Source organism: Phoca vitulina, unplaced genomic scaffold (assembly GCF_004348235.1).
Source record: "Phoca vitulina isolate PV1807 unplaced genomic scaffold, GSC_HSeal_1.0 scaffold23, whole genome shotgun sequence".
Classification (NCBI taxonomy): Eukaryota; Metazoa; Chordata; class Mammalia; order Carnivora; family Phocidae; genus Phoca; species Phoca vitulina.
In genome coordinates this window covers 27,381,566-27,405,677 of record NW_022589726.1, presented here as the reverse complement: position 1 = coordinate 27,405,677, position 24,112 = coordinate 27,381,566, and the positions used below count along the sequence as shown (strand labels likewise).

The following is a 24,112-nucleotide window of genomic DNA, read 5'->3' as shown; positions in this document are numbered from 1 at the left end:
AAAAAGATCTACTCTGAATTCGTAGATCATATTTTTGTAGACTTCCTTAATCTGGAACAGTTCTTCAGTCCATTCCTTGATTTTTGTGGCTCACTGTTTTAGGCAAGACGAACACAGGGCAAACATTTTGTAGACTTTCTCAATTTAGGTTTGTCTGATGTTCATGATCAGATTTCAGTTATGCATTTGTGCCAGTACAATCCCTGAAGTGATGCTGTATTCTTTTTATTGCATCCTATTAGGTTGCACATGTTGTTGATTTGTTCCCTTATTGGTAGTGTTTTTTATCACTTGACTAAGATGGGGTCTGCAAAATTTCCTTTCTGTGAAGTTGGCCTCTTCCTTTGCCTGACATTGGTGTTTTGTTGGGGAGATACTTTGTGCAAGTATGCCATTCTTCATCCCATTTTCATCCACTAGTTATAGTATTCATTGGTGTTTCTTGCCTGAATTATCAGTGTAATTGTTTGTAATGGTGATTTTGTAATTAGACTGTTCTTTCTGTATTCATTATGCATAGTGTTGCCTGTTTCCCGTTGTGAGAAAGAGCTTTCTCTTCTCTCCACCATCCCCTTTAAGAAAAAACAAACAAAACTTTGTTTATATCAGTATGGACTCGTGGATTCCTGTTTCCAATGTGTTACAATCTGTTGCTATCATTATTAGGATGCTGAAATTTGGTCAGAATCCCTACAAGTTAGCTTCTGTGTTTTTTCAAAAATACTTTGTTGTAGAGGCATATGTATAACATAAAATATGCCATTTTAACCATTTTTAAGTGCACAATTCACTAGCATTAATTACGTTCACAGTGTCGGGTAAGATGGTTACACTAACAAACACGATTTTCAAAACTTTTTTTCATCATCCCAAACAAAAACTATACCTGTTAAGCAATAATTCCTCATGCCTCCTTACTCCCACCACCATTCTACTTTTTGTCTTTAAGAATTTGCCTGTTCTTGGTATTCATATAAGTGGAATCATACAATACTGTCCTTTTATGTTTGGCTTCTTTGACTTAGCATGATGTTTTCAACATCATGGTGTAACAGAATGTCATTCCTTTTAATGGTGTATAATATTCCATTTTATATATTTACCACATTTTATTTATCCATTTATCTTGTCTTGGATATTTGGGTGGTTTCTACCTTTTGGCTATCATGAAGAATGCTGCAGTGAACATTGACAAATAAGTATCTGTTTTGAGTCCCTGTTTGCAGTTCTTTTGGGTGCATACCTAGGAGTAGAATTGCTGGGTCATATGGTAATTCTATGTTTAGCTTTTTGAGGAACCGCCAAACTGTTTTCTGTAGTGGCTGTACCATTTTGCATTCTCACCAGTGTACAAGATTCCCATTTTCTTCACATACTCACCACCACTTGTTATATTCCTTTTATTATTGTGTGTGTATGTGTATGTGGGGGTGTTCTGTTAAGTGCTTTTAAAAATTAAAACCTAGATTACAATCATTTCAGGTTCTAGTTATTTTGTAAATATAATATAGCAAGTTATGGCCTAAAATGTTCACAGGCACTATCTGTGTAATGAAATGATTGATTCATTTACTCATTGTGTATTTTTTAAACTACTACATGGTGTTGTGAGAATGAAAGTGAATAAGAGCTACCAGAAGGAGGTTATGTTCTTTGTCGTCAGACAAAGCAGAATGGGCTGGGTTGTACTTACTGGGGTAAGTTCTGACACTGAAGGAATTCAGAAGAATGATGGTAAGATGATGAGGAAAGACTGAGGGGGAGGGATCATTTGAGTTGAACTCTGAAGGCTAGTTAGCATTTCTGTCAGAAGAGATGGATAGAGCTAGAGGAAGACTAGTTAAGTGGCTGGGACATAGCAAGCAAGTACATAGTATGTGCATGATGAGGCCATTTTGGCCGAAGCACAGGTGCTAGTGGACATCTGAGTTGCTGGAGTCTGGCAGACAGAGAGAGGGAATAAAATTGCATAGAGGTCAGGCCTGGAGATGAATTTGGAGGAATGATTGGTATAAAAGTGATCTTTGAATTGGGCTTTGGGTGCTTTACAGGCAGGAGGGGATGACTCTTACTTCAGGAATGACATCAGCTTGCATAGAATATGTAGAGCAAAGTAAGAGGCAGCAGAGAGCAGCTAGAGGGCTAGTGTGGCACAGCTCTTATATGTTTCCTCTTTAAGACCTGAGGTGAAGGGAGGGCAGGTGGAGAATTTGAGATGATGCTTGGGTGAATAATGGAGGGGAAGGGTCTTCCCTAGAAACTCAGGCATCTTGGAAACTCAGTGCTAAACTGCAGCTCAAGGAAATCTTACTGAAACTTATATTCCTTTAAGACCTTTAAAAAAAAAATAGGAATGTGAGCTAATTTTAGCTAAATCTATTATGTGTGTATGAAAATGAATGCTACTTTGGAAATTCAGTGCATGCAGTAACTCTTTTCATTTAAATAAATACTCCCTGTATTTTCTTTTAAATGGTTTTATGAAGATTTTCAGTGGAGCCCTGTACATATTAACAATTCCAGCGTTTCCTATGATCTTTTCCATCATTTATTTATCTCATGTGATAGGTGTAAATCACCTTGTGCCATCTACTTGACTCTGGAGAGGTTGTTCATTTGTGGCAATTCATTTACTGTACTCTGATAAATCGTGTTAATATGGGTATGTTTTATAATGTTAGAGGCTTTTCTGGAGGCTTTGTGTGAATTTTTTTGAGGCATAATCAACTTGTTGTCCTTATCCTTTTTATTGTTTTTGTTGTTTCCAGAGGCTTTATGTGGATTTTTTTTTTTTTTGAGGTATAATTGACATATGACCTTAATATTATTCTTATCCTTTCTGTTGTTGTTGTTGTTATTATTGTCATCTTGGTAAGTGTGAAGTGGTATCTCATTATGGTTTTGATTTACATTTCCCTAACAGTTAGTGATAAGCAACATTTCATGTGCTTATTGGTCATTTGTATATCTTCTTTGAAGAATTATCTATTCATTTTTTTTGGTCCATCTTAAAATTAGGTTGTCTTTTTGTTGTTGAGTTTTAGGAGTTCTTTATATATTCTGGATATTAAGTCCTTATCAGATATATGGCTTGCACATATTCTGTTCTTTCGATAATGTTCTTCAGTGTTCAAAATTTTAATTTTAATAAAGTCTAATGTTTCTATTTTTTCTTCTGTTGCTAATGTTTTTGGTGTCATATCTAAGAATCCATTGCTAAATCAGTGTTGTTTTGTTATAACTTGTCCACATCATTCTTTGATCACTTTCTTACCTTCGGATGCAGGATTTCCCAGGTTATTCTTATGTTTTTTCCTGCCTCAGGCCTAAAGTCTAAGCTATTTCTCCAAGGAGCACAGATACTTTATTAGTGGAAAGTCCAAGATCTGGACACTGTTGTACACACACACACACACACACACACACACACACGCTCTCTCTCTCTTTTACATCTGTGTTTATTTTTATATGTTATTTACATATATTGAAGACCATGAGTTTGTGGCAGTATCCTTTCCTCTTTTCCATACCATATTTTACCCCCTCTTTTGTCAGCAAAAAACCTGGCTCCCAGTTGTTGGAAGAGACAGTCCTCCATGGGTCTCTTGCACTTCTACACATCTTGCCAAGATATGCCAAGAATGCAAGGCCCTGACCACTTTTTATCCATGCTATTTCTCAGAGTGGAGTTTGTAGTGAGCATTCTTGAAAGATAAGGTAGTTCTTCCTCTATTTCAAATAGCAGGCTTGCTTATTGCTTGGTGTAAAAATAGTGGCTTCCCCAAGTTTTCCTTAGTTGTGAACCCACTATGTGTGTAGCATCGATCTTGGCCTATATCACATCATTTCTGTGGGACTTGGAACCAGGCTTGTGCAGACAAGCCAATGCTATGTTGCTTGCTGTATAAAATCCTTTGTCTCAGGAGTCTTGTGTCTTCTACCAGTATCCATGAAACAGTAACAGTCTAACTTACTAGCTTGTCACTAGGATAAAAATCTGCTCCTAGACTTGAAACCAGTATCCTCAATATTTTTGCTCACATTCTTTATGTAGTTAGTCTTCTGACCCCTTGGGTCTTCCTTCTTGCTCTGTCCAGCACTTTACTTCTGCAGATTGCCATCACTGGCTGCTACTGGGCCACCTGGCTTCACACCATCTTCCACAGGTCTGTTACTAGCTGTGGAACTTTTGGGTTATAATTTACCTAATCTTTTTCACTTTCTGTTTTATGTGTTTCATACTATAGCACCTTATGTATTTTGTAAATCCAACATATATATATATTAGTGGTTCATATCAAATAAGTATGGAGTCATTGGAAGCAACTGGATTAAATAACAGCTAACAGGAAAAATGAATGTATTGTTTTCTTTTTTTTTTAAGGTTTTATTTATTTGTTAGAGAGAGAGGGCACAAGCAGGGGAAGCGGCAGGCAGAGGGAAAAGCAGGAGAAGCAGGCTCCGCTGAGCAGGAAGCCTGATGTGGGACTCAATCCCAGGACCCCAGGATCATGACCTGAGCCGAAGGCAGACGCTTAACTGACTGAGCCACTGAGGCATCCCGAATGTATTGTTTTCTGTCTCTTCCCACACTCCCACCCTCCCTCTGAAAGTTATCACTTTTTTCTTTAATAGAGCCACGTACCTGATAATTTATCCACATTTCAAGCATATCATCATCTGTTCATCTTGGTTCTGTATATACAGTGATCTTATTATCTCTTTGTTCGAAACACACTTGTAGATAAAATTCAGAATATATTAGGATCTACTTCATTTTGTATTCAAGGAACATGTCATACTTTACCAAGGGTTATTAATTTAGACTGAATGAGGTGGTTTTTAATAGTCTTTTTTTCCCTGTACTTATGAGGTCTTAGAATAAACTTTAGGGTGGAACTGATGTAAAGTATTAAATAGTATTTAGAAATATAGAACAAGAGTATCACTACATGGTCAGCATACTTTATTTTTAAATGCTGAGGGTTTTTTTTCTGTATTCGCATATGGAAAATTTTGATTAAGTAGTTTAGTATTTTTATACCTATTGATTTTTTTTTATGCAAAGGTTTTTTATTTTAAAGATTTTATTCATTTATTTGAGAGAGAGCACAAGAGAGAGCTAGAGGGAGGATGAGCAGGAGAAGGGACAGAGGGAGTAGCAGACTCCCCACCAAGCAGGGAGCCGGACGTGGGGCTTGATCCCAGGACCCCGGGTCCACGACCTGAGCAGAAGGCAGCCGCTTAACCGACTGAACCACCCAGGCATCCCTAAAGCAAAGGTTTTTTTGTTTGTTTTAAGATTTTATTTATTTATTTGACACACACAGAGAGAGCACAAGTAGGCAGAGTGGCAGGGAGAGGGAGAAGCAGGCCCCCCGCTGAGCAGGGAGCCCGATATGGGGCTCAATCCCAGGACCCTGGGATCATGACCTGAGCTGAAGGCAGTCGCCTAACCGACTGAGCCACCCAGGTGCCCCTAAAGCAAAGGTTTAATTTTGAATTTTATTATAGTGATTTTTATCTTCTTAGGTGATATACTATTTGACAGAGAAAAATACTATAAAACATCTTTGGTTTATTAGTTCAGTGGTACAAATGTTTATTGAGTGTTTACTTTGTGTAGGCTACTGTGCTTATATCACTAGCTTAGCGTCTAGTGAGTGAAGTAGATGCACAAGAAGATAGCCTAATATGATACATGCTGAAGTTGCATAAAATGCTGTAGGAAGACAGAAGCATTTACCCTGTTCTGGGGGGTTTTATTGAAGATTTCCTGTAGGAGCAGATAACATGAACAAAACTTGGAAGGAAAAATAAGGGTTGACCAGAAGAAGGGTAATAGTGAACATATTCCTGCAAAAGGAGGAACATGAGCAAAGCTGTATAAAGCATGATGTGTAGAGGTATTAATGGATGCGTATATGTGACCTAGGGAATTGTGAATTAAATTATAACAAAGAAGTCTGAATAAATAGTTTTAAAAATACAGTTTTATTATGTTAGCAATGGGGAGCTCCTGAAAAAGTTTAATCTGGTAGACAGGCTAACCCAATTGGAATGTAGTTTCTTTTGTCTTCAATGTAGGGGATGATTTTTTAAAGATTTTTCATTTATTTTTAGAGAGAGAGAGAGAGAGAGCAGGGGGAGGGGCAGAAGGAGAGGGAGAGAGAGAATCCCATGCAGACTCCCTGCTGAGCTCGGAGCACGATGCCACATGGGTCTTGATCTTGTGACCCTGAGATCATGACCTGAGCCTAAATCAAGAGTGAGATGCTTAGCTGACAGAGTCACCGAGGCACTCCTAGAGGATGATTTTCTTTAAAGGTTTTATTTATTTATTTGACAGAAACACAGCTAGAGAGGGAACACAAGCAGGGGGGGTGGGAGAGGGAGAAGCAGGCTCCCTGCAGAGCAGGGAGCCCAATGCGGGGCTCGATCCCAGGACTCTGGGATCATGACCTGAGCCAAAGGCAGATGCTTAACGACTGAGCCACCCAGGCGCCTCTAGAGGATGATTTTTTAAAGGTGGCATTGGAGATAGAAGAAGAAATGAATACCTGAATTAGAGAGGGGAGGTTGAAATGGAGAAAAAGGGTTAAATTTGATAAATGCTTAGGAAGCAAAAAATCAGCAAGATATGGTTGTTGGATATGGGAATAAAATGTGGGAACTATCTGGATTTTTGGTTTTGTTTACTATGTGTATAATAATACCATTATCTGAGATTGGCATATAGGAGGAATGGTTTCAAGGGAGGAGCTGCATTCAAAAGTGAGATTGTCCAAGGATAGGATGTAGTTAGACAAGAGCAGTGAACTGAGGTCAGAACCCTTGGCCTTTATGGAAGTGTTGGAAAATAAAACTTTTTAAACAATATTTGGGGTCACCAATGGCTGATGCAACTGAGTACTCCAGTAATATACAGATTAAAATATCTTGGGTTTGGCTGTGTCAGGACGAATGAGATATGAGGTGGTAAATTCAACATAAGTGGATATGTTTTTGAAAAATACTGAGATGGAAAGTAGGCAATGCTATATGTTGCAAATACAGGAGACTTAAAAGTATCCATGAGGTGAATGAAGGTCGAGGACATTGGCTAAAGGAAGATCATCTAAAACCTTTTTTTTTTTTTTTAAAGGTGATCAGTGATTTGAGCATATTTATAGTTGAAGTGAAAAGAGAAAGGTTCAAGATACAAGGCAGAAAAGGGAATACTGATGAAGACAAGATAAATGAGGAACAGGATGAAGATCTTTGATTTGAGGGCCTTTTAACAGGGAAAAATCATATACTGGGAAAGGAAGGATGGGGCAGATGAAGGCCGACTGGGGGAGAAGGGATTTGGGCTGGCAGTTGAGGTAGTTCATACCGGAATACTGCTGTATTTTTTTTTTTTAAGATTTTTATTTATTTATTTGACAGAGATTGCAAGAGCAGGAACACAAGCAGGGGGAGTGAGAGAGGGAGAAGCAGGCTCCCTGCTCAGCAGGGAGCCCGATGCGGGGCTTGATCCCAGGACCTGGGATCATGACCTGAGCTGAAGGCAGACGCTTAACGACTGAGCCACCCAGGTGCCCTAATACTGCTGTATTTTTTAAGGAAATGAGGTAGCTCATTGAGAAGGAAAGTTTTGGGGCTAGGTTAGAAGTCTTTGGGAGGATTATCCGGATATTAGAATAGCTGCTGAGATGAATAGGAAATTGAGTTCACTAATGATAAGTAAAAATATTACTAGTGGAATTGAAGGCGCAGTGGAAATTAAAGACCATGTGTCTGTAGTAGGTTCAATCTGTAGGCTTGTGACATTCAACTCTAACAGTGAAGAAATAAAAGATTTTGGAATTAATTCAGGTTTGGGGTTGGCTAAGACAATGTATCAGAATTGCCAAGATGGGAAGTTGTTGGTATTCACAGTGCTTCAAATACTGTAATTGAAGCTGGAAAGGCAGTAAGTGAGGCTAGGACAGGGTTCGTGGCTTGCTAGAAAATAAAGGAGTCTTGTAGGTATCTATAGATGGAATTATTATAGGAGTGAGAAAACTGAAGGATAAGACATTGTGATAAGAATGCAGTATTGGATTCTGAAGAAGAGCACTTCTGGGTAATAAGTGGCAAGGTTTAGGATTTAAGTGTGTGACTAAGGTATTGTGAAGAGGTAGGAGGTAGTTGAGGACTTGCTATACCATTGCACAGATGATCCACATGAATTTTGAGTTACCCATGATGTGGATAGGATGTGTTACAGTGCATACTGTATCCTTGGGTTTAGGAAATGTGGGAAAGTTATCAGAAGGTTGGTAATACGGGCAATGTGGGGTTATAGTGGAATAGCATAGACTTAAAGAGTTTGTTGGGCTCTTTTTCCCTTTTCTTAGAGGATGGGGGATTTAGACCATAATCCTATGTGTCGTATACTTCAGGACCCTGAGGCAGTCATCAGTGCGTGCTTAGTACTCACGAGTTTTAGGGGAGGTATTTGTGTTCAAATACCAGGTTTCACTTAAGGAAGTTGGAAGGATTGGCTTATGAAGAGGCTGAGGTTGTAAAACCGTTTACAAGATCAACTCAAATTGCTGTATTTTGTTATTTATATATACACAAATACAATTATTAAGCATAAAGTACTTGTAACACAGGAAAGCAGTTAACATATTCATGTTTCTGTGGTAGTAATGCCCCTCTTTGTTCGTGGAAATAACTCATGTACCCTTCGGTGGAATGTAAACAAATGCTGAGGGGCAGATTGGAGCAGCTGCTACTTGGTGCAAAGCTGATGTTTGCTATTTGGGAATGTAAGCATACCGTGGCCTGGTTCAAAAGAAGAAATCCGGATTTTTAAAAGGTTGAATTTCTTGAGTTTTCAGTGTTTACAACTAAGTAAAACCAGAGTTTGCAGTCTCTGGAGTAAGGCAACAGTCTGGGACTCTGAAATGAAGAGCATGTAATAGCAGCTTGTCTAAGATGGTGGTTTCCAACCCTTGCTATGCTCTCAATTAGGTGGAGAGCTTTTTTTAAAAAAAAAAGTTCCTGGTCCTCACGTTTGGAGATTTGATTTACTTGGCCTGGGCATCAGTATTTTTCAAAAGCTCATCAGATGTCCTAATGTGAAGCTAGACTTGAGAACCACTGGTCTAGTAGGTAGTATGGAATGACAACAGTCACAAAACATAGGTTCATGTTAACAGTGACTTCTCGGCACCTTTTCTCATTTATGGTAACTTCATTTGTCTTTATCCTTGACAGCATTTACTTCCTTTGCTTATGGTTTTTTGTTGGTGGTGGTGGTGGTGGTTTTTTTTTAAGATTTTCTTTATTTTTGAGTGAGTGAGCACGAGCGTGCAGAGGGAGAGGCAGACTCCCCACTGAGCAGGGAGCCCAATGTGGGACTCTGTCCCAGGACCCCGGGATCATGACCTGAGCCAAAGGCAGACACTTAACCGACTGAGCCACCCAGGCACCCTTTGCTTATGTTTTTATAACTTGTGTTTATAAGAATCACTTAGAAGCTCATTAGAAATGAAAATTTCCAGGCTTCATCTCAAGAGATTCTGATTCAGAAAGTGGAGACTTGGAATCTGTATTTTCACAAGCCTCCCAGATGATTGTGATGCAGAAGGTCTGGAGACTGAAGTTTGAGAAACACTGCCCTATACTCTCTGATGCTGGTAACAGATAAATCTATATCTATAGCCTTGGCTTCTTCCTGAGTGCTACATTCCTCCATCCAACCGTCTTTTAGAACATCTTCATTTGAGAATCCCAAACTTTTCACTGAAATGAAATAAATCTGTTTTGAGAACACTTCTACTTGTTGTCCACACATCTTAGGCACATAGGTGGACTACATTTCCAGGTCTTCATTCCTGCTAACTGTGGCCACATGGCTAATTTATCTCCAGTGTAATGTGAATAGGAGTTCTACTTCTTCATGTATTCTTCCACATACATTTACCTTTTCCCATCTTGCACGATGGGTCCTGGAATGGAATGACAGCAGACATGTGACCTTGAAAGCCACATGTTGAAATAGAGTGGTCAAGCGTGGGTTCTTGGGTGATTGTGTGGAGCAGAATCTTTCACCCTGGAATGCCTGCCCTCGACTATTTTGTACAGATAAACTTCTTTTGTGTAATGACTCAAGATTACATTTTTTGGTATTTATGTTATAGCATTTTAGGCATATCTTAACCTCAATAAGAATCGGCACTCTTTTAGGTGTTAGAGATCAAACTGGATAACACAGATAAGATCTATACTCTGGCTGGGAGATCTTAGTCCATATCTCGTGCCTAGAATGCTTTTGATGCAAAGTTGTTGTTTTGTAGAAAGAGCTCGGGCCTTGGGTCACCAAACTTCTCAATTTTGCTGCAAGATAATTGTTTGTTTTTTTGGGTAGTATAGAATAAAAGGTAGTGTGGGAAATTCCTTATCTTAAATCATAGTGCCCCTGGTACTCTTGTTTCCACATTTAAGAAAAGACATTTGAGGTCTGCGTTTAACTTATTTTTGAGTTCGCACTATAAGTTACCAAGCCACTTCGTCAAAATTATTCTTTTTTTTTTTTTTTTTAAGATTTTATTTATTTGACAGTGAGTGGGCGATTGCACAAGCAGGGGGAGCAGCAGGGAGAGGGAGAAGCAGGCTCCCCACTGAGCAGAGAGCCCGATGCGGGGCTCAGTCCCAGGACTGATCATGACCTGAGCCGAAGGCTGACACTTAACCGACTGGGCCACCCAGGTGCCCCAATATGATTCTTGAAATCTTAATTCCTTTTTAAAGTTTCTGTTGACTAGAAATGAAGTAACTAATATTTTGTGTGGAATATTTGTGCATGTTGGATGTGGGAAGGAAAGAAAAATGAGGTCCTAATAAGTAAAATGCCTTCTTTCCCCCCACCCCCTGCTATTCTTCCCCCCTACTTTACTGAATTTTACCCTTAACCAGTAAATATATCCACGGAAACTGAGGGATCCATCACAGCTTGTCTGGTTTGACTGGTGCAAGGGGCTGGAATTACCTTAGGGATGTATATTAATAAGGGGAGACTCATGAGCTTCATATATCTACTTTTGAAACCAGCATTCAAGGTAATTAAGTGTAGATGGTCCCAAGAACACATTTTGAGAAACAGTGCTTTATAGGGCATTAGTTCTTCCCATCTTCCATTCTTCTGGTGACTTTGCCTTCTATACATGCTCGGCATTATGGCTGAAATGTTTGTGATATAGTCGAAGACACTATCTTAACTATCCTGACCTGAGCCGAAGGCAACACTTAACGACTGAGCCACCCAGGCGCCCCGACACTATCTTAACTATCAAGTTAGGTACTTTTTTGGTAATAAAAACATCAGTTAAACATGTGGGGGTTTTGTGGTTTTTTGTGTTTTTTTTTTTTTTGTCTTCATGGTAAGTATTCTAGTTGTACTGTTAGTTATATATGTTCAAAGGCTCTTTTGTATTTGCCTTATAATTTATTGTATTGAATCCTTTATATGTATTGATATCCTCATTTTCAACATAGCTGGAAAGCCTATATATAGTTTTGAAGGTTTTTGATGTGAAGTTTTCTTTGCATGGTAAATAGAACTTCATCTTACAGTGCAAAGTTTTTACCCTGTGATGTATGGAATGACATTAAAAAATATGCCCAGGTTTCCAGTATCCTGCTCTATTCAGCATGCTTCAGGGCTATTGTTAAAACAAAACCCAAAATTCTTTCTTAAAATCAAGATGATTATTTGCACAAAGAAAATTATACTAGTTGATATCAATTGAATTTTATAGCTAATTATGAGTGTTAGGACTAATACATGTTTAAAAAAAATAGTATGAATAAAGTTGTGATATTTCTATCAACCAGTTTTTCCTTTTTAATTTTTTTGAGTAAACTAATGATAACCTAGAGATTCATGTTTTGCATTTTAAGTATTCAATGACAATTGTATATATGGCTTTGTTTTAATTTGTACAGTTCTTCAGGAAACAGTACTGTATTTTAATGTCTAGTTTAAATTTATTTTACCTCTGTAACTTTAAATTCTTAGATTTTCTTGTTAAAAATGAGATTTTACATTTGAAGTAATTTTAATGAATCTTAACTAATTGTCAGGAAAATGGAAACCTCTAAGTATGTCAGAGGGTTTGAGTCATTAGCAATCTAGGGTCATCTTAAAGAATTTAGGTCCTATGAAGCCAGGCTAGTTCCTTTCCAGTTTACCCTGCTGTTATTATGTAGCCCTTTAAGCTTTCAACCTTCTTCCTTGGTAAGATCTGGACTCTGTTTTTGTATCCTAATCCTGTGACGCCATCAAAATCATTTCTCAGTTTTTCATCCTCTGAGATGCTGCTTCTGAAATTGGTGGATATATAAAGAGAAAAGCAGCTCAATAAAAATAGGTCCAGATCTCTGAGCTTCCTACTTGTCTTGCATCTTGGGTCCATAGTTATTATAGTCTTAGCTCTTTGATGATTCTCAGCAGTTTACTTTAAAAAAAAAAAAAAAAAGTCCAGTTTTCCTAGATTTTCTCTTGCAGTCAAGGTAGTTGGAATTACTCAATTCCCAATTTTTGGTTGTAGAAATGGTTTTGAGTGTGGTAGTCGTGTTTTGTTGAAGTAGCAAAAATTGAGGTGCTTCTTGAAGTAATGATATCTTTGTCTTGAACTCTATGAAATAGAAATATTTTTAAATGGTATGCCAAAAATTTTGTTAGTAGAAAATGTCTATTAAATATATAGTATAGAATTAAAACCATGAGTGAGTGTACCAAAATACAAGCTATTAAACCAAGGGCAACAGAACACTTAAAATTTTTCTATTTATAATTATTTTGTGTTTGTTTTATCATTAGTCATTTGATAGCATTTAGTTGCAATATGTAATAGCAGGCACCAAGATTTAGGAAACATGGGAGGAAAAAAAAATCTTTAAATTTAACCTTTTATTATAAAGAGCTATTTTTTTTTCAATATTTTATTTATTTATTTGACAGAGAGACAGCTAGAGAGGGAACACAGGAGGGGAAGTGGGAGAGGGAGAAGCAGGCTTCCCTTGAAGCAGGGAGCCTGATGCGGGGGTCCTGGGATCATGACCTGAGCCGAAGGCAGACGCTTAACAACTGAGCCACCCAGGCGCCCCTAATTTCTTATTAAATAAAAATAAGTTTTAAGTGTTTCCATTATAGGGGCATCTGGCTGGCTCAGTCAGTAGAGCATGTGACTCTTGATGTTAGAGGTCAAGAATTCAAGCCCCAGGTTGCAGGTAGACTTTACCTAAAAAAAGAAAAAGAAAAAGAAAAAAAAAAGACGTTTCCGTTATAAAAGTAGTACAGTTACATTATAAACAAAACCTGAAGGAAAGGAAAAAAATTCCTACTGAATTACTAGGAAGAAATTTACTAATGAAAGCATTATTGATTGAGTTATGTTTAAAAATTCATTGCATTCTCTCATCAGTTACTATGCCAAAGAATTAAAAATAAATCTATGAATAAATCTATAAATAAATCTTTGTTTAGGTGTAAGGTTAAGATATAACATTGTTCTGTTTGCCCTTGCTGTACTGTCTTAATTAAAAAGAAAAAAACTCAGCCTTTGAATATCTATTTTTAACCTAGATTTATCATAAGTTATAATGGAAGACAAAAATTTAAGAAAATTAGGACTCATTTGTTTCATAAAACTAACATCATGTGTTCTAGTACCTTGTGGTATGTAAAGAGTACCCACCATTATTCATGGTAGCTATTGTGTACCTCTGTTTGTGATGGAAAGAAAATTAAATGAGAAGTAATAAACGTTAAAATGCCCCTCTTATTTATGAATTAGTGAATTGTTTCAGTTTTTTCCCCGCAAACACTGAAACTCATGGTTGACATTTGAAACCAAGTGCAAACTACCTTAAACAGGTGTTACACCAAGAAAACAAAGGAAACCAAAATATTCTGCAGCCTTTTGTGACATTAGATTGAGCCTAGCAAAAGCCAGATTTGTACAGAGATATAGAGGAGAGAAAAAGGAAACTTGTTAATGAAGTAAGAAAGGCATTCTGACAGTCAGAAAAGAATGATACTTCCAGCTCTATCTAGTGTTTGCTCTCTGTGTGGACTTTGGAAGTTTAACCCTGTTTTGTGAACTAGAGTAGTGTTTTCCATTTTTAGGACCATTGAATCCCTAGCAATTTCCAGGCCAATCCAAATTGTTTATTATTCATGAGGAAGCTTATGTGTCTGTTTATCCTTGTTTTCACTACTGGATGAGATCATTTGCCTATTTGATTGGGAAAACTTAAAAGAACAGGTTATCTTAAATACATATTTAGTGATGTGATACCATTATCTTCATATCCTTCACCATTTTTTTATTGGTATGTTCAATTCAGCAGTTTTGTCAGCATGCATTAAATTATGAAACATTACTATTTAAGGCTTTGCCATTGGTATTAGGATTTTCCCCCTTAATTGGAAATTTGCTTTAAATCCAATTATAACTTTAGAGCCCTTTTTAGCATATAGTTTAAAACTTGGTATTTTGATACAAAATAGGCTTATAATTATTTAGCATTTTTTCTCTTGAGGGGTCTTTCCCTTCTGTCCCTTCCAAACATTTAGCTTTTTAACCAACCCGAATTTATCATGATATGAGTTATAAGAAGAGAATTGATCATTCATACCCTAAATTGTCTCAGAGTTAGGGAAAATGTTTAAAACTTAAGGATCCGTGTGTTTGGGTTAAAAGATTAACCCAAAGGTTAAAAAGGTTAAAAAATGAGATCACGGACAACAACATGACAAAAGCCTGAAACTATAATAATAGATACCATTCATTGCAAAGTTGCTGTGTTCAGAGAAGTTAGGAAAATGAAGCTCAGAGATGTTGAGTAAATTAAGGTCAAAAGGCCATATATATGCAGATGAACTAACTTTTGAATCTACATCTGTCTGTAGGGAATGCGCTTAGAAGTGCCACTGTAAATAAATATGTTTAACTTTATTAAACTCCATGTTTCCCAAAGTTATTTACCCATAGAACCCCCTCTTTGGATTTTGTGGTGAGATGAAAAATACCCACATCTTGTGGATTAGTATTTTTTGGAATGTATTTTGAGAAAAGCTTTTTATTATGAAGTCAGTTCTCTGGTAAAAAAGAAGGTATAAATCAGCTAAAACATATCCCTCTATCATTGTGTAATTGCTTTCCAAAATATAGCTTCTGAAGTGCAAAATTTTAAGAGATGGGCAAGGGATAGGATGGAAAAAAATCTCCATGTATTTCTTTGTATTCTGTGAGAAATATGAATCTGTAAGTAACCTCTTTTCTCTATTAGATTGTTTGAAAACTTTCAGGAGGTATGTAACTGTTTAGATCAAGGGTCGGTAAACTACAGTCCATTGGTCAAATCTGACCAGTTGTCTTTTTTGGTAAGTTTATTGGAACACAGCCAGGCACATTTGTTTACCTATTGTCTATGGCTGCTGTTGTGCTCTGCTGGAATGTTGTTGAGAAGCTGTGATGGAGACCGTACAGCTCACAAAGTCTCAGTATTATTTGCCTCTTTACAGCAAATGTTTGTTGACCCCCAGTGTAATGAGTGGTCTTTTTGCCTCCTTTTCACTTTATATGTGCTTCATGTCTGTGTACTCTGTGAACTCCATAGCTGAAGTTCTTGAAATTGAATTATCTGTATTTCATCCTCTGTAAAGTAAATTCCTTGGGAAGTCAACTTGAAGTGTTTTCTAGAGGTTTTATTATTATGAGTAGGTTTTAAACTCCCGCCAATACACAAGATTCCGTAGTTTTGCTTTTCTGAAGGATAAAACTATCAAGCAGTTCACATTGGCATACTTAGTTGTTTTTTGCTGCAAACCATTATTGATTTGATAGAAATATAGTAATGCTGTCGTAGAAGAAGCTAACATCTATTGAGTGTTGTGTACCATCCCTGTTCTAAGCACTTTACATATATTATCTCATTTACTCCTTGCAACAACTCTGTGAGGTAGGTAGTACTGTTCCCACTTTATAGATGAGGAAATTAAGGCATAGGGAGGTTAAGTAACTTGTCATGAAGTTAATAGTTACTTTGGATGGGTCTTTCAGTACTTAGGCGTCTAGTTCACGAGCGCCTTAACATGCCCTAACCCCCTTTCTTTCCTCTAGTAGGTGATGCTTCTGTTAAGCCCTGTATACAGGGCTAGTATTTGAAACTTTGGTGCTCTATAATTCTGTGAACTCTAAGAAGGCTCTCTGATTCATCATTATGCCTTTCCCATTAACATATGATACTTTCACAGGGCAGTTAGTCTGATCACTATAAACATACATCAGATCTCTTCGCAACCTTGTTCTCTGTGAGGTTCCATTTCTTTTATCCTATCTCTGCTCATATATGACCTTCTCAGAAAGGTCCTCCCTGACCATATTATCTAAAATAGCCTCCTTCACATCCACCTTACTTTATATTACTTGTCACTCAGAAATGTTTTATTTATAGGCTCTTTTCCCCATTAGAATATAAGCCTGGGGCAGGGACTTCATCTTTTCACTTCAAAATAGAGTCGGTATATTTTCTACCATTCTTTGTTTATCCCTTTTCCATACTGGAACCTAACTGCCCTCCCAACTCACTTGCCTCCAAATTCCTTGATTCAGATGAGTTCTGGGCATACTTCTGACAGGCCACTGTTCCATTGTTATCTTTGAATGTCCCCATTTATTACCCCCTGTCCTTACCTTTGTACTCTCTGATAAATTTTTTCTTACTGGATGATTATAATTTCTGGCTCACAGTCTTCTCTATCCCTCTCCCTCCTGATTTGATGATACATTTTTTTTTTTTTTCTTTTTTGGTCAAAGAGTTTATTTAAAATGAAGCTAAAACTTTTTTTGCATGAGAAAGATTGAATAAACCTTACACAGAAGTAAAAGTTTAATAAAACATTAAAAGGAGAGATTTCCTGTTAATTGGAAGAAACTGTATGATTTTTGTTAATAAAGAAGACAAAGTTGTATCTGCTTTCTTAACACTCAGGAATTAAGGAGGATTTTCCATGTCTGAAAAGAGGTTAGAATTTCTGGAGACAGAGTTCAGTACATTAAGAGGATACATCCAGTGGGCTGAATTGCTCTGAAAGTTTCTCAGCAGAATCCATAGGACCAGTATCTGCCACACGAAATGGGTGGCAGCAGGCAGTTGATGATACTTCTTTTTTTTTAAAGATTTTATTTATTTGAGAGAGAGAGAGAGAGAGCACGAGCAGAGGGAGAAGCAAACTCCCTGATGAGCAGGAGCCCAATGTGGGGCTCGATTCCTGGACCCTGGGATCATGACCTGAGCTGAAGGCAGATGCTTAACCAACTGAGCCACCCGGGCACCCTTTTTACTTCTTATTTCTCATTTACTTGTATGATCAAATAAACCCTTTCCCTTAAAGTATTGTTCCAATTCTCTCCCTTCCTTCCTCTGCCAGACTTTTTTGGAAGAAAACTAATGGCTCAACTCCTTTAGTAGATATATCTTGATTTTTTTATAATCTGCTTTGGTTTCCAAAGTTTTTATTGGACAGCCCATTCCCTGGTCAAATGACTCCTAAGTCGTTAAATGCAGAGATCTCTTCCAGCCTATGTAGTATATGGTATTAACTTTCCTTTATCCTTTAAGACTTCTCTTCCTTTGCTTTTTAGTAAATGCTTTTTAAAGTTTTCACTCTTCTGATTACTCTTATTTTTGTTCACATTAATATCCTTTAAAACTTCTTTGCTTTTTCTTGAAACTTGGAATACTTTCCCTACCGTGTAAATCTGTGCTGTCTAATATGGGAGCTGGTAGCCAAAGTTCCATTGGAGATATGGCCAGTTCAGACTGAGATATTCTGTTAGTATATAATACACACTGGGATTTTCAAGATTGAAGGTGAAAAAGAGAGAATGTAAAATATCTCATTAAATTTTATTTATTTTTTAGATTATTTTATTTTTTAAAGATTTGGGGGTCCTATTCCATACAGCCTTCCACCATTTATGGACCCCTCCCCACTCTTTCTCTTCCCTCCTGGAACAACCCAGATTCCTTGTTTCCTAACAGCTTGTCAGTCCTTTTTTTAAAATTTATTTTTAATTTAAATTCAATTAATTAACATATAATGTATTATTGGTTTCAGAAGTAGAGGTACATGATTCATCAGTCTTATATAACACCCAGTGCTTATTAGTGCCCATCTTTATTTCCATCACCCAGTTACCCCTTCCCCCCACCTCCCTCCCCTTTAGCAACCCTCAGTTTGTTTCCTATGATTAAGAGTCTCTTATGGTTTGTCTCCCTCTCTGGTTTCGTCTTACATGTTGATAATATTTTATATATATTGGGTTAAATAAAAAATATCGCTAAAATTAGTTTCACCTCTTTATTTATTTTTTTAAAGATTTTATTTACTTGAGAGAGAGAGCATGAGTGGCGGGGGCGGGGGGTGGCACCCTGCGGGGAGGGGCAGAGGGAGAAGGAGAAGCAGGTTCTCTCCTGGGCAAGGAGCCCGACCTGGGGCTTGATTCCAGGACCCTGGGATTATGACCTGAGATGCTTAACTGACTGAGCCACCCAGGCGCCTGTTTCTCTTTTTAAATATAGCTGTTACATCTGTGGCTTGATTATATTTCTGTTCAACAATGTTAATATAAATTGTATCTTTTTTTAAAGATCCTCCAGATCACTTTTCCATCTAATACAAATTTCTCTTCTGAATTGCAGTACCAGCCTTCTCAGCCTTCTGCAACGTTTACTCCCCCGGCATGCCCCTCGCCCCCCCCCCCCCCCCCGCAACATACTAAGCTTCTTTAGAACCAGGGTAATTCCCCATAGTGCCTTTCATATATTGGGATATAGAGATAAAAGAGATAGAAATATTAAAAATATATATACACACTAACATGAATAAATGACGTGGCTAGTATTATCACTTTATCAAAGAGGATACTTAAAGTAGATGATGCTGGTTGTGATGTTTTTGCTCAATCTGTTGGGAAATATGAGGGATTGATGTGAAGGGGAGGAGAGACCTTACTCTACTCGGAGATACTGAAAATCTGACATGTACTTCCCCCAAGTATATTCAGTCACCCCAGGCCACTCTGATGGTTCTGAACTATGCTGTTGTGATTTTACCGCCATCTGGTGTCAGGATTAGGAAACTGTAGTTCAGTACTTTGTCTACTCCCCCACCCTGCCTCCTGCTGGACAAAGTAGGCAGTCTTTACTGGGCATGTGGGCCTGCTGCTCTTCGTCTTCACCTAGATAAGTTACCGGTAAGAGCTCATTTAATTTCAGTGTAGGAAATCTTCTCCTTACAGCAGTCTTTCCTTGGCTTCCCTGATAACTTACTTACCGGTTTCCCTCATGTTTCTGTGGCTCTTCTCTTTCATTCTCAGATAGTCCATTTCTCTTCCAATGTAATTTTTTAGTCCTAGATTCTGGGCCCCACCCGAGGCTTTAAATACTGCCTATTTATAGAACAATTTATGGTTATAGCCAAAAAATCTCTTCTAATCTTGTCACTGATGTGTCTAGTTGCCTACTAACTGGCTGTTACGTGAGCATCTCAAACTTAATGTGTTCAAATCCAAATGTGGATCTCTTACCACACCCCAGTTTCTCAAATCTCTTTTTCTCATTTCAGTAATTCATCATGCCAGAATTCTTAGAATCATCTTGGCATCCCCTGTCTCTTAACACTCATTAGTCAGACGTTCACCATGTCCCATTGAGTCTATAAAGATGCACTCTTGTGCGTGTTAAAGTGCTCCCTGCTCTGGCCTTATCTAAGCTACCACTGTCTCTTGTCTGCATGAGTAAGCTCCTAATTAGTCTCCCTGTGTACACGCTTGACTGCATTCACATGTTTTATGTTAATTTGTTTAAACTGCCTCTTCTAGCATGAGAGGTCCATGACGGGGGAGTGACTGCATGCATTTGGTTTATCATTGGGTCCTCGGCCCCTGGTACAGGTCCTGAGACCTGTGTAATACATATGTAGCCACTAGGCTCTCAGTGATGGCAATATGGCTTCTGTAATTTTGCTGATTGAGATCGAATGCATTAGAATTTCTTGAATGCTTTATTTTGGCATTAGTATTTTGTCTGAGTTCATTTATCCTAAATGAGTTTTAGCTCTTTTCTACTTTGGCCCAGAGAATTATAATTGTATCTGTAAGGACAATATATTTTGGGTTTTAATCTGCTAATGACTATTTATATATTAGGGACTGCTGATCAATATGCTGAAATTTTCTGAACATTTGAAATTTCATGTCATTGGTTTGTCTCTTAGCATTCTTCTTTCTGAAATGCGATGTTCCTTAATTTTAATATGGAAATACACTTGCTAAATCTTCACTTAAAACCTGTTTGATGCCAAGTGTTCCTTTAAATGGAGGCTCAGATCTTGATAGTTTAATTTAGTAATTTTGGTTTGCTTTGATGTTTTAAATCTTTTTTTTTTTAATTTTTTTTTTTTAAGATTTATTTGTGAAAGAGAGAATGAGAGACAGAGAGCATGAGAGGGGGGAGGGTCAGAGGGAGAAGCAGACTCCCTGCAGAGCAGGGGGCCCGATGTGGGACCCGATCCCGGGACTCCAGGATCATGACCTGAGCCGAAGGCAGTCGCTTAACCAACTGAGCCACCCAGGCGCCCTGCTTTGATGTTTTAAAGTTAGTTTTGCTTTATAAAGTTTTACTCTTCGGACTTTCTACGTTGAATTGATGATATTGCTTAATAAGGAAATTTAATTTGTAAAAGTAGAGGTGATTTAGTAAAAGCTGGTGGTTAGAGATAAGCAACAATCTGTACACTAAGGATGCAAACTCAAGAGAGCAAGGACTTAATAGGTATATACCAGGGTTTCTCAGCCTTGGCATTACTAACATTTTGGGTCAGATAGTTTTTGTTGTGTGCTTGTATCGGACTTGTCCTAGGCATTGTAGGGTTTTAGTGGCATCCCTGGTCCTACCCACCAGCGGCAACCCCATCTCTCCAGTTATGACAACAAAAATGTCTGTAGAGACTGTCAAATTGGAACGTGGGAAGCAAAATCACAGCAGTTGAATACCAGTAGTATGTAGCATACTTAGAAGTGGATAAGAGATCATGAAATGTCTCACTTGGGAAATCTTTGATATTCTCTAGATGTCTTTGAGAGTATGGTAGCTATGTAGAATATTGTTAATGGCAAACAGAAGTAGAGACTGTATGACTATGTTTTTCACATCATAACATTTCTGTGTTTGCTTAGAATAAAGTCACTTGATCTTAACCGCCTGGTTCTATCCCCAAACTGAAAAAGTGTATGCATTCTAAATCATACATCACTGATAAAGTTTCATTTTGTGGACTGACATTAGAAGTTAGGTGATGGGGTGCCTGGGTGGGCTCAGTCAGTTAAGCATTGACTCTTGGTTTCAGCTCAGGTCATGATCTCGTGGTTGTGAGATTGAGCCCCACATTGGGCTTTGCGCTCAGTGCAGAGTCTGCTTTAGATATTCTCTCCTTCTCCCTTTGCTTCTCCCCCCTGTTATGTACTCTCTCGATCTAAAAAAAAAATTAGGTGGTGGTTAAAAAAAAGGGGGGGAGCCAAGATTACAATGTAAAGAGTAGCTTATAATCAGAGCTTTTGCCGTTTGTATTGTGTATGTAAGTTACAGGATATAATTCGCTTTTTTTTTTTTTCTTCAAAGGGACATGAGAGATGGCTTTAGAAGAAAAAGTTTCTATTCTTCCCATTACACGAGAGACCGGTCTCCTCATAAAAGAGACACTCCTTTTTTCAGAGAATCACCTGTAGGTCGGAAGGATTCTCCACACAGCAGGTCTGGCTCCAGTGTCAGTAGTAGAAGCTACTCTCCAGAAAGAAGCAAAACGTACTCTTTCCATCAATCTCAACATAGAAGTATGTATTTTTAAAACTTCTTTTACAACCTCCACTAATGAGAATGTACTGATTCAGATTGCCTTATAGGTATTGTAAGATATATTTTTAACCTTTTATTTTGAAAATTTTGAAACATAGAAAAGTTGAAAGAAGAATATAATGAATACTATACACACACATTTTTTGGAACCATTTCAAGTTGCAGTTCACATTGACATTTCACTTCTAATTCTTCAGCACAGAAGAGGTGTGTTTGTAATCATGTTGGAAAGTTACATACTTTTGTATTTTCTGCTAGTTCCTGTGCTAGTCCATCCTCTTTAATCTTCTGTCACTAGAAGATATCTGTCTATCTGTATATATATTTGATAGTATATTTTTCATGAAAAATATCAGTGATTTCCCCTAAATATAAGGTATATAACCTTATAGATTTTAGAGCTAAAAACCTACCTTAGGTTCATTTTTTTTCCATCCTCCAATTTGTTGTTGTTGTTTTTTTAATTTGGAATACCTAGACGTGCATGGCATCCTGTGCAATCATGGCCTGTCATTCTGGCTGAGTTGCTTAGTATGTGTTGGAATAAATAAATGAAGCAACTTATTTTCTAGATAATCTGTTTTAGCTTTCTGGACTCCACTACCTGCAGTTGAGCTCATTCACAAACATTTCCTCATGCCTTCTTAACTTTGATAGAAGAATTAATATGTCATAAATGAGTTAAGATGGTGTGAGCAGGTTAAGATGAGAGAGATTCTCACTGTGGTAGTTAGAAAAACATGTGATGGAGGAAATCAACATTTAGGCTCATCTTTTATTTCAGATTTCTACAACTATCTTCTAGGTAGAGGGAATTATAAGCCAAGATACAGACACCAGAAAAGTCAAGGGTATTTCTTTTTCTTTACTTTTTAACTTTCTTCCTATTAACTGTTTTGTTTTTGTTTTTGTTTTCGAATAATAAGAGTTTCAGTTTAATAGCATTTGCTTCCTGCATGTTGGGAGTGATGGAAGATCACTTCAAATCATTGGATTGTCTCCATTGTAGCTGTTGCTGGATTCCAGTATTTAACAAACATTTATCAATTTTTTGCTGTTTTCAGAGCTAGGTAGAGTGGGGCTTCCAAAAAACATATTTTTGGATACAAGTGTATGAATGGTCATACAGGAGTTAAGCATGTCAGTTGAGGTAGATTTAAAACAAAATCATTTACATATGCCTGATTGCTTAAAATAAGCATATATTTCCAGGTAACTGAAAGCTTTACTATGGAGTTCAGGGTCTACAGTTTGATATTTTCTCGTTGTTTCACTTTCTTCTTTCCCTCCCTCTTCCCTTTCAAGAGGATAAATAACATCTGAGTTCTTTTTTTTTTTTTTTAAAGATTTTATTTATTTATTTGACAGAGAGAGACACAGCCAAAGAGGGAACACAAGCAGGGGGAGTGGGGGAGGGAGAAGCAGGCTTCCTGAGGAGCAGGGAGCCCGATGAGGGGCTTGATCCCAGGACCCTGGGATCATGACCTGAGCTGAAGGCAGACGCTTAACGACTGAGCCACTCAGGCGCCCCAACATCTGAGTTCTAATGCACGCTCACACGCACAGATATAAATATTAGCTAGACACCTTCTAAGAATATACTTTTTTTTTGGATGTATATGACTTAATCCAAATCTAATGATTTGATTAAGAGGAGGAAAGTATCTTTGGAAACGGATTATGAAGGCTTTTGAACAAAACATGAGTAAAACGGGAGCTTAAGATTCTTACTTGACAGCTTGTAGTGAACCTGTTACTTAAGATAGTTGTTAGTGAATTCATCTTATTCTTTCCATTTCTCCTCTGAAACAGATTTTGAGGGAGGCATTTTTTTGTCTGCTTTCAGCCTGGTAGTTAGTGGTAAAAACTTTAAAATCTTGTGATGAAATGTAGAGGAACCATGTAGAGGAACTCCTTAGGGTCTCCAGCAGACATTCCCCTTTGAGGCCTAATACCTTTACTATCTGGAGTGATGAAAAGATAATAAAGAAAGCTGGGAGACTAAAATATGGTGCAAATTGAGTGAAATAGAGCATACAACTTTGGTAATGTCTTTATGCTTATTTTTTTAAGTCCTTGAGCTTCTAAAGTAAAGTTCTTCAATCAAAAAAAGTTTGTTCGGGAAAAGTCTCTTCACAAGTTACTTGGGTTG

The 24,112-nt window shown here is 37.6% G+C and overlaps 1 protein-coding gene across 6 annotated transcripts in view; it reads left to right on the top strand.

Annotated features, from left to right (window-relative positions):
- The window catches only part of PPHLN1 (periphilin 1), a 152,486-nt gene that overhangs the window by 27,706 nt on the left and 100,668 nt on the right, over positions 1-24,112 (top strand). For all 6 annotated transcript variants that reach the window (XM_032420250.1, XM_032420252.1, XM_032420251.1 and 3 more), the window contains one exon: positions 21,727-21,938. In XM_032420250.1, the coding sequence (XP_032276141.1) occupies positions 21,727-21,938 (212 nt within the window). The remainder of the gene's footprint in view (positions 1-21,726; positions 21,939-24,112) is intronic.